This window comes from Camelina sativa, chromosome 19 (assembly GCF_000633955.1).
Source record: "Camelina sativa cultivar DH55 chromosome 19, Cs, whole genome shotgun sequence".
NCBI lineage: Eukaryota > Viridiplantae > Streptophyta > Magnoliopsida > Brassicales > Brassicaceae > Camelina > Camelina sativa.
The window spans coordinates 10294993-10304990 of record NC_025703.1 but is presented as its reverse complement, the minus strand read 5'-3'; the positions used below and the strand labels follow the sequence as shown (position 1 = coordinate 10304990).

Below are 9998 nucleotides of genomic sequence, written 5' to 3'. Positions count from 1 at the left end.
CACATCAAACCCCCGCTTCTCAACAAGTGAAATTACAAACTTCGTAAGCAGCTCTATCAATCGAGAAGGAGGTATTGTATCATTCTCGGCTATCCGATGGAAAAGCGGGAAGTACGCTGTTAATAAGTTGTTTTTCATAAGTTTGGGAAGCAGTTTCTCATCGAGAGTCTGAAGAAACCGCTCTCCTAACCACTGATGCTTGTGACAGTTTATCAACCGCTCAATAAAAGCCACAATAACAGGGACCAAGATTTGAAACTCCAAAGTCATGTCTACCAGCAACCCCTGAATTAAATATAGACAACAATCAAAATAAAGAAAGAGTATATTGGAGAGCAGAATCAGCAAAAGATTAGTTCTTGAACTAAAGTTATATAGAACTAAAAAGTCCCACAGAGTTCCGTTCCTTTTGAAAACAAGCAAAAGGAACTATCATCAAGTAAGACCAAGAAGCAAGCAAAAATAGCTACAGACCTGCACGTTTTGGAAGAGGCTAGACTCCATAAGACTTCTAGTGGTGGAAGGGTCAGTGTCGGAATGTGTAGATGAACATATCAGAAACTTGTGTAAAGTGCGGAATGCTAGTTCAGTTTCTGAGCTCCATGGAGGCAACCATTTGAAATCCGAAACCGATACCAAGCATTCCTGCAACAAATCCCCAGCAGATTTGCTGTTATCACCTCCACTCAAAGCGTTGGAATTAACAGAACATTGTACCATCAGATCAAGCTTCAACGCTTTCAAAGCGAGTGGATCAAAAACCACAGGATGAAACTTCTGACCCATCTCAAGAACAGATTTCCTCTTCTCAAGCTCCCCACTCAACATAAGCTTATTCAACAAACCCATCAACCAATGCAGCGCAAGCAAGCGGAAAACAAGATAGATCTGAGTCTCCTTAGAAAAGAGCATAAGACGTCTCATGATCTCTTTCTCTTGTCCCTCAAACGCATCAGGGAACTGAGTATACATAAGCAAGACAACATGACAAAGCATCGGATCAAACGAATAAATCATCCCCAAGAACTGAACTCTCAGCATAGAAGCCTGTAACTCCAATGCTGATGCAAGTGGCACAACCATACCCATAAACTCCATCATAGCACAAGACGTAAACAAATACGGAGACTCCAACATAAAAGCCAGCGTTCGTCTCAGCTCCTTCTGATCTGGCCCCAATCCTAGATGACCTTGGCTCATAACCAAACTCTGATCACGCATCCAATTAGGAGCATTGAAAGGAACCAAAGGTACAGAGGTACTAAGAAGCGAAACCTTAAGCTTCTGATGAACAACGTTGTAAACAATCGTAGTGAACAAGAGAAGGTAAGCTTGCACAGCGTGAGTTCTCTCCGCTTGACACAACGACCAAAGATGACCAGCTACATCAGATAACAAACCAGGAAAAGCTTTCTCAAGCTGACGTAAACACTCACAAGCGACGGCACGAGCTTGTCGATCAAATCCGTGGTTAGGACGATTCACGAGAGCAAGAAGCAAATCAACAACCGCTTCGACGTGACCTAGAGAGAAAGAATCAATCGATACAATCACAGAGGTGAAAGAGACCATAGCTTGCTCTTTCAATCCCGACGATCCATCCGTCGGTGATTGCACGATCGCACGGAGAACATCGATGAATCGATCAAAGGTATCGTTACCACATTTATCAAACAAAATTGGGGAGAACTCGTCGAGAAAGACAAGGATTGAGAGCTTCACAGTGATAGGGAAGTCTTTCTTGAGGAGAGACGAGAGAGCCAAGTCCGCCAGAGAATCAATCTGGAAAACGGAAGTGAACCAGTCGCGAGGAGCGCCGTCGTCTCGGAAGTCGTCGATGAGAACGTCCCAGTCCTGGATTGAGAGAGGTCTCGCCGGAGTCTTCTCCGGCGTCGTCGTCGTGGTCATTCTCCGATCGAATCTAGGATTTGAATCTGAAGAGAATGAAAAATAAAAGTCATTTGAGAGANTCGTCTCAGCTCCTTCTGATCTGGCCCCAATCCTAGATGACCTTGGCTCATAACCAAACTCTGATCACGCATCCAATTAGGAGCATTGAAAGGAACCAAAGGTACAGAGGTACTAAGAAGCGAAACCTTAAGCTTCTGATGAACAACGTTGTAAACAATCGTAGTGAACAAGAGAAGGTAAGCTTGCACAGCGTGAGTTCTCTCCGCTTGACACAACGACCAAAGATGACCAGCTACATCAGATAACAAACCAGGAAAAGCTTTCTCAAGCTGACGTAAACACTCACAAGCGACGGCACGAGCTTGTCGATCAAATCCGTGGTTAGGACGATTCACGAGAGCAAGAAGCAAATCAACAACCGCTTCGACGTGACCTAGAGAGAAAGAATCAATCGATACAATCACAGAGGTGAAAGAGACCATAGCTTGCTCTTTCAATCCCGACGATCCATCCGTCGGTGATTGCACGATCGCACGGAGAACATCGATGAATCGATCAAAGGTATCGTTACCACATTTATCAAACAAAATTGGGGAGAACTCGTCGAGAAAGACAAGGATTGAGAGCTTCACAGTGATAGGGAAGTCTTTCTTGAGGAGAGACGAGAGAGCCAAGTCCGCCAGAGAATCAATCTGGAAAACGGAAGTGAACCAGTCGCGAGGAGCGCCGTCGTCTCGGAAGTCGTCGATGAGAACGTCCCAGTCCTGGATTGAGAGAGGTCTCGCCGGAGTCTTCTCCGGCGTCGTCGTCGTGGTCATTCTCCGATCGAATCTAGGATTTGAATCTGAAGAGAATGAAAAATAAAAGTCATTTGAGAGAAGAAGAAGAAGATAAGACTATCCCTCCCTCGTCGCCGGTCGTAATTAACTCTCCGAGAACAATTCACCGACGCTGCCTGATGACTTATTATTTTATTTTTTTATTTTCCATATAATTATCTTCTTTAAACAGCGACTGCGTTTCACGTTGCATCAAAACGCTGATTATACAGCGACTGCGTTTCACGTAACCTAACTCAACTCATTTGTCTCTCTCTATATATATATACACAAAGAAGAGTAGGCAACAAGAACAGGGCAAAGAGAGAGGAAAAAAAAGAGCTAAAGTTTGTTAGATCTCAATCATCTCATTAGAACATGAAAAAAATGACGAGGATGTCCGATCTATCACAAGAATTGGTAGGGAAGATACTCTCTATGGTTCCGATAACTTCACTGAAGGCAGTGAGATCGACTTGCAAACAATGGAACGCTTTATCCAAAGATGAGGTTTTGTGTAAAGCAGAAGCAATGTTCAATAAGGTTCAATAAGGTTTTGCAAACAATGGAACGCTTTATCCAAAGGCCGTTTCTGAGGTTCATGATGATGAATTATAAGCTGAGTTCAATAAGGTTCGATCTCTACGGTAAAGAGTTTGTGGATCCATCAGTAAAGGAGATAGGTAACTTAATTAATCAAGTTGATATATCTAAAGTTTTTCATTGCGATGGGTTATTGTTATGTGTCCCAAGGCCAAGGGACAACACTAGCCTTGTGGTTTGGAACCCGTATTTGTGTCAAACTAGGTGGATCCAACCCCTAAACGCTTACCACAGACTAGATAGGTATGCTATCGGATACGACAACGACCGTAACCACAAGATATTGAGGTTTTTGGATCATTACGACCCGTACGTTAAGCACAAGTTTCTTGAGTTCGAAATCTTCGATTTAAGGTCTAATTCATGGAGGGTTCTTGATATCAGTCCCGGTTGGGAGATAGAGTTTTATCATCGCGGCGTGACTTTGAAAGGAAACACTTACTTTTTCGCTAAAGAAAAGATTGTATACGAAGGAACTGGTGAATATCCAGAGCCACAAGACTATTTACTATGTTTTGATTTTACGGCGGAGAGCTTTGCACAGTTACTTCCTCTGCCGTTTGAGCATTATATTGAAGATACCGGGACTCTATCTTATGTCAAAGGAGAGAAACTCGCGGCGTTATATCAGAACATGGATACGTATGCCTTGGAGATATGGGTTACAACTTTGATTGAGCCTAATGCGGTGTCGCGGAGTAACTTCTTTAAAGTTGATATGAAACTACACACTGGTGTGGATTTCAAGTTTGAGGTTGAATCTGGGAGTTTCTTCATTGACGAAGAGAAGAAACTCGCCGTGGTTTTTGATGTAGACGAATCTGAAAGCTACACAATGGCTTACATAATTGGAGAGAATGGATGCTTGAAGGAAGTGAATCTTGGAGAAGCTGTTGTGAATCTGGAGGAGTCTCCCTATGGTCGCCCAATTGTGTCCACTTATTATGTTCCAACCTTAGCTGAAGTCATCTAATCCGGCAAAAGGAAAGAACGAGCTTATTAGTCCATTTGGTTTTGTTTTTTTTTTTAACATGCCTTATTTTGTTTCTTGCATCATTCTCTGTTTTCTTTTCTTTCCTCTATTTTGAACAAGACTAGTCAATTATTATTTGGTTATTCTTTACCTTACTCCAACAATCATATTCAATTTGCACCACCCTCGTGATGTTCTCTATGATTGTGTACAGCATGTTACAGGCTTACAGCACTCTTATATTGCTTTAGCCAACACACAAGAACTATCAGTCTATGCCTCCCAAACTGAAGAGATCATTAAGTATTTTGATAAATATGTAAATCGGCCTCTGTTGAGTTTCAAGACTCTTCTTAATATAGCCACTCGGGTGTCTCGAGTCGAAGAACGTCCCAATTAACTCTGCCTCAAGTCTCAACAAATATAACTCTCGTCTTATATAAGTTGTAACTTTTATCATGGAACTATAATGTAAATCCTCTTGTACAAAATGTATATAATCTAGGACTTTTAAATAATCGGAATATAAGTTTGTTTAAAATTTGTATAATTTCAAAAATTAGTGAGTTCAGACATTGGATATTACAAATCAGCCGAGTTTTAGAACTAAAGCAGACGATCTTCGGTTCCGGTTCTTTTGTCCAGGCCAGACCTATTAAGGATGAACATTAGCTGAGAAATGACTGTCCGTTGAAAATGAACGCCCACGGTGCATCAAAAACGCCTGTTTTAAACAGCGACTGCATTTAGTACTCACATCATATACTCATCGAAATGCCCGTAGTTTCGCGCGGTCGTCATCAATTATTTTGGGTCATTTTGCATCGTTAGGTTTATGGCCACCAGCTACGCTACTGGAAGAACTGTGGTCTCGGATGCTTGGGGAAGATGAACATTTGCTAGAATGAGAACTTTCTTCTGTGGAGTTGTTGTTATTGTTGTTCCTCTTACATCTCTTCGTTTTCTCTGGTCTTTGCAATGTATCCTACAAAATAAAGTTTTGCGAAAAAACTGTGAAGATAAGAAATCCAAAAAAATTGAAGATCTCTAGTTTCTAATTCAAACTCTCTCTACCTTATCAGAAGTAGATCCAGGGGTGTTTAACTCGAGTTGTGTTGCAACTTCGTTAGAGTCCTCTGCTTTCTCAGATCTGCTCTCTCTTGAAACCTTTGCTCTAGGTTCCCGCGAACGGCTACCCGGCGGGTTCTGTGGAATGTGCACTGATTGTTGTTCAACGACTGTATTAGGAGGCATATACGGCATGTATGTAGGACATGGAGCTGGGATCATGCTAGGGTTCTGGTTCCCAAAGTACGTGTAAGATGGCATTGATGGATGCATTGGTATTGACCCAGGAGGCATAGCCATAGGCATTGGGTATGGAAAGGACGGAGGTGGAGCCATCATGACTGTGTGATCCATTGCAGCTCCCCATGGAGACATTGACCTTAATCTCTGCTGGTATTGGAGATTAAGATTCTCTATGTCTGATTTCAGCGCTGTCTTTTCTTCTCTCAGGTCGTTTTTCTCCTGCGTCAACTACAGAAAGAACCGTTGTGATACAAGTACCAGCAAATTTCAAGTGCTGCTATCGATGATAAAAACAGGTCCTATAAGCAGTTACATACGCTGTCGAGTTTGCATCTTATGATATAGACAGAACACAGGTACATATCTATATGTCATGTAGACTGCTAATTGTTTCTGTAACGAAAACCTAGAGAGTAAGGAACAAGATATGAACCTCGCGGGACTCATCTGTCAAAGCTGTGTACTCAGATTTCAGTTTGTTGACTTCAGATGTGAGCTCTTTCAACAACTGAACAGTATCAGTCAGGATCGTGGCTTTGTCATTCTTGGGTCTCTCTGGATCTGCAAACAGAAGAGAAATGTGAGGATCAAAGTGAATCATCTGATGTGATTTAATCCACATAACCATTAAGCTTTTACCTAGTACATTTCCGAGTTCAACAAAATGCTCATTCAGTTTTTCCCTCCTCAACTTCTCGCGGCCTGCCTTTTGCGACTTCCTAGCAGAAACATCCATGACCTCCCCCCTCAAACTTGTGCAAACTGCAAAACATTCGAATAAACTCGGAACGCCATATTACAACCTCAGCTCTTAGAAATATCTTAGAATATTACAAATCCACCATACAAGCAGATCAAAATTCAAAAGCAAAACGACCACAACTGAGCCTTGGTTTAAGGTAACTGATCCTCTTAGAGTCTATATAGTCAGGGTCTCATATGATCTCAGTTCACATAACAAACGTGGTTACAAACTTAACATATCTTTTAACCGTAAGAATCCTAACTAAGCCATTTCAAGTTTTAGTTCTCACTTCTAACGATTAAAGTCCTAGAGCAAATCTACATATTGTAAACTTTGCATCATGAGGTCTGCAGATGCACCAACTGCAAATAAGGTTTTGTGGTGAACTAATCCCAAAATGGCAATAACATCAAACCAAAAAATCAAAAACTTTTTAACATCTACGAAAATGATACTAACAAAAACGCTGTTGAAATGGAGAACACAACGAAGGAATCTTCAAATTGCCCATTAGAGATTTCCCCAGACGAAGTAACAATACTTTCACAAACTAGAGCTAAGTTCAAATCCTCAATTCAAAACAATTGAATTGAGGATCATCTAAACGAAGCATCTAAGCTGGATTAGGATCGAAACCCTAAGGAAGACGATGGAATTGGGGGCTCAATTCAAGAGCGATCTCTACAGAATAAATTAGAGATTTGTACAAACTCACCGACGTCGACGGAGAGATTTCGATGAGCTTATGAGAAGACAAAGGTCCGGCGAAGAAAGAATCTCTCTCGTTCTTAGCCTCTCTGCCTGCTCACATAGAAGAGGGAATAAGCATCATTATGCCATTTTTTTTCTTTCTCTTATCTCTTTTTTTTTTCCCCCAAAAGATTATTTAATTAAGAATTTAATTCATTCAAAGAAGAAGAAAGCTGGAATTGTTTTTGTTTTTTTTCTTTTTGACCATCCAATTTATTCGCAAATAGATTTACAAAGACTAGCTAATAATATAACTCAATGGTATATGTTCCGATTATAGTAAAATTCCATCAACGTTCAAAATTATAACAGACTATTGGGAGAATCAGAAATCGAGTAAAGATCGAATGGTCGAGATTGTTATTACAGAAAAATTAATAAGGAATATTGTTGATTAAATCAATAAGGAATAAGTCATACTAATTTCCCACATAAACGACAGTAAGCACTAAGTCATAGTACACCATATATCAATACAATAAAATTTCTTTATTTTTCACCAGGGCAGTAAGACACTCAGCTTTTGTATTGAATCAGAGACTGACACATCGTTTAAAAAGAATACCAAGTCAAATTAAAACAATTAATAAATACCAGATTTTTTAGTCCTAAGTGGACCAAACTAAAAAGAGGAACAATGGTCGATTTCTTTCCCTTCTTTCTCGCCGTTTATACGATGGTCCGACTATGCCTTTAATCAATCGATGGATTATTTCTTCTTTTTCATTGCCATTTATACCCGACTATGCCCGACTGTGAGGAGCAAAGGATGTGTAGGCTGTGTGGAACCTGAAAGGTTGGTCTGGTTCAACTCAAATCGTATCTTTAACTCTCTAATTTTTCCGGACACCTTTGTTGCCAATGTAGAGTGCGAGATGAGAGTTCTAATTCACATTGCATTGCTTCTCAAAAAATGGCATTCAAGGCGTTTGGGTCACCCATAACTCCTTCTCTTTGTTAGTTTTATAATTGAGTTCGTTCGTATTATTTTACATAGTTAAATAAATTAGTGTCTTCGTAATTATGTTAAGAGGTGTGTTTAACGGATGTAAAAGTTAGTGAGTTGTGTTGTTTTACGTTGTCAGTTTTCATAAGTTGTGAACGGTTACGACCGCAACATATGTATATAAGCGTGTGTGATGTTGTAATAAGGTAACAAGTTTCAGATATATAAAAGAGTTTCTATTTTACTTCTTGTTTCTCCCTAAAGAGAAGAGACGACGTCTCTTACTCTGTTTTGTTCTTTCTCTTCTCAATATTCTAACACTTCTATTTTGTATCAATGCCTTTTCCATAGCAGAATTATCCTGGCAAGATTCGCGATACATCCATCTTTAACGTCTTGTCAAGGTTAAACTTCTACATCTCTTATATTTCCAAATGAATTGCTTCTTCTTTAGTTACTCTGCTTGCTTTATCATTCTTCAACCTCATGGGTTTTCCAGGTTCATTGCACTGATATTGGACCTGATTACTCCCTCTTGTGGGCCATGGCAGAAGCAAAGACAATTTACTAACACTATAAGGCAAGTTTTTTTAATGATAAATTCTACTTTCTCGCTTACAAGTTATTTCATGAGTCAGTCACATCTTCTACAATTGAACTGCTTTTATGATAGGAGATAGAAAGCTCTTGATAAATGTCAATTGTGTGGAACATTATACATAGGATTACTTTTCTTCTTGGAATCTATTTGTATAAGCAATGATCAATTCATCTCTTCTCATCTTGTTAAGAGATAAGAGAAACGAAGAAGATAGATAATATTGTATGTAGCTAAGGTCTTGTAACTGTAATATTAACTTGCAGAATTCTCTACATACGTGTGAGTTTAAGATCTTCTACTTTGAATTAGTAGCATGTGCTTCTATTCATCATTATACTACAGACCGTAGCTCCGAGGATTTTAATTTGTTTATTTATTTGATTAGTTCAACTAAACGTGGACCTATCGAAATATAATTGAAGATAACTTCCCTCTCACTTGTGGAGGACAGGTTTTATGTAAGAATGTGCACTCGGCATAGTTTTGCTTTCGGTAGAAATCAAGGATTTTAAGAAAGGAGCTAAACCAATGCTGCTGAACCATTTACCCTACCTTCCTTTAGGTTTTTATTTAGATAAATATGTATTTCTTAGCCTTCGTAGGTTTTCCCAAATGTATTTCTCTTCAGAATATTTAAAGAACACATTTGACGGTCAAGATTAGAAAAAAACAAATTAGTACCGTCTTGTCCCTTTTGGTGGTGTGTAATATAGGAAATAAGGGGATGTAATATAACAAATTATTACCGTCCACAAAAATGTGTTTAAATGGACAGCTCCACTTAAAACCACAAAAAAAAAAATGAAAAGAGGCTTATTATGGTGACAAATTTTCAAAGGCAATATTGATTATTGTGAACATGATTTGACGAGTTTACAACCAAACAAAACTATATATAATTATAGATGATTAACTTTAAACTACAAAAAAACATCTCAAAATTAAATTAGACCAATATATCTCCTACAACAACAAATTGTAGGAAAAAAACATATTTTTTCACATCAAATATATTTAAAAATGGATAGCAAAACATACCGCAGCATCGCACCGGTTTAACCTAGTGCATTGTAAAGTTGTAATAATCATATCCTAGTACTAGGTACCGTGCTTCATTTTTCTCCGAACTACTACCGTCGTAATTAAGTGCGACACTTATTAATTGTCTACTTAAGAAGTATATGTTGCGGTAATAGTAAAATCATATCCAAGATAATATAATCATATCCAAGATAAAATAACCTAATGGTGTATATGTTGCAATTATAGTAAAATTCTATCAAAGTTCAAAATTGTAAGTTGTAATAATCATATCCAAGGTTTTTTTTTTTTTTTTTTTT

General features: G+C 38.9%; 3 protein-coding genes across 4 annotated transcripts in view; 1 reads left to right on the top strand and 2 right to left on the bottom strand.

Moving 5' to 3' along the window:
- The window catches only part of LOC104767661 (AP-5 complex subunit beta-1-like), a 5881-nt gene extending 3005 nt beyond the window's left edge, over nucleotides 1-2876 (bottom strand). The window contains exons 1-3 of the mRNA XM_010491654.2: nucleotides 2756-2876; nucleotides 475-1934; nucleotides 4-285 (exon numbers count right to left, since the gene is read on the bottom strand). Of these exons, the coding sequence (XP_010489956.1) occupies nucleotides 4-285; nucleotides 475-1908 (1716 nt within the window). The 5' untranslated portion in view covers nucleotides 1909-1934; nucleotides 2756-2876. The remainder of the gene's footprint in view (nucleotides 1-3; nucleotides 286-474; nucleotides 1935-2755) is intronic.
- Nucleotides 3060-4390, top strand: LOC104767660 (putative F-box protein At3g20030). The gene has a single exon (XM_010491653.2). It carries the CDS (start codon nucleotides 3235-3237, stop codon nucleotides 4303-4305), a length of 1071 nt encoding a protein of 356 aa, XP_010489955.2. The 5' UTR covers nucleotides 3060-3234; the 3' UTR covers nucleotides 4306-4390.
- LOC104765858 (transcription factor bHLH121) lies at nucleotides 4778-7223 on the bottom strand. 2 transcript variants are annotated; one of them, XM_010489638.2, is made up of 5 exons: nucleotides 7077-7223; nucleotides 6256-6378; nucleotides 6050-6177; nucleotides 5380-5844; nucleotides 4986-5290 (listed from the first exon to the last, which is right to left on the bottom strand). In XM_010489638.2, the coding sequence occupies exons 2-5, from the start codon at nucleotides 6350-6352 to the stop codon at nucleotides 5120-5122; spliced, it is 861 nt and encodes a 286-aa protein (XP_010487940.1). In that variant the 5' UTR covers nucleotides 6353-6378; nucleotides 7077-7223; the 3' UTR covers nucleotides 4986-5119. The 2 variants fall into 2 exon arrangements, with proteins under 2 accessions (XP_010487939.1, XP_010487940.1); XM_010489637.2 differs by having other exon boundaries at nucleotides 4778-5290; nucleotides 6256-7223.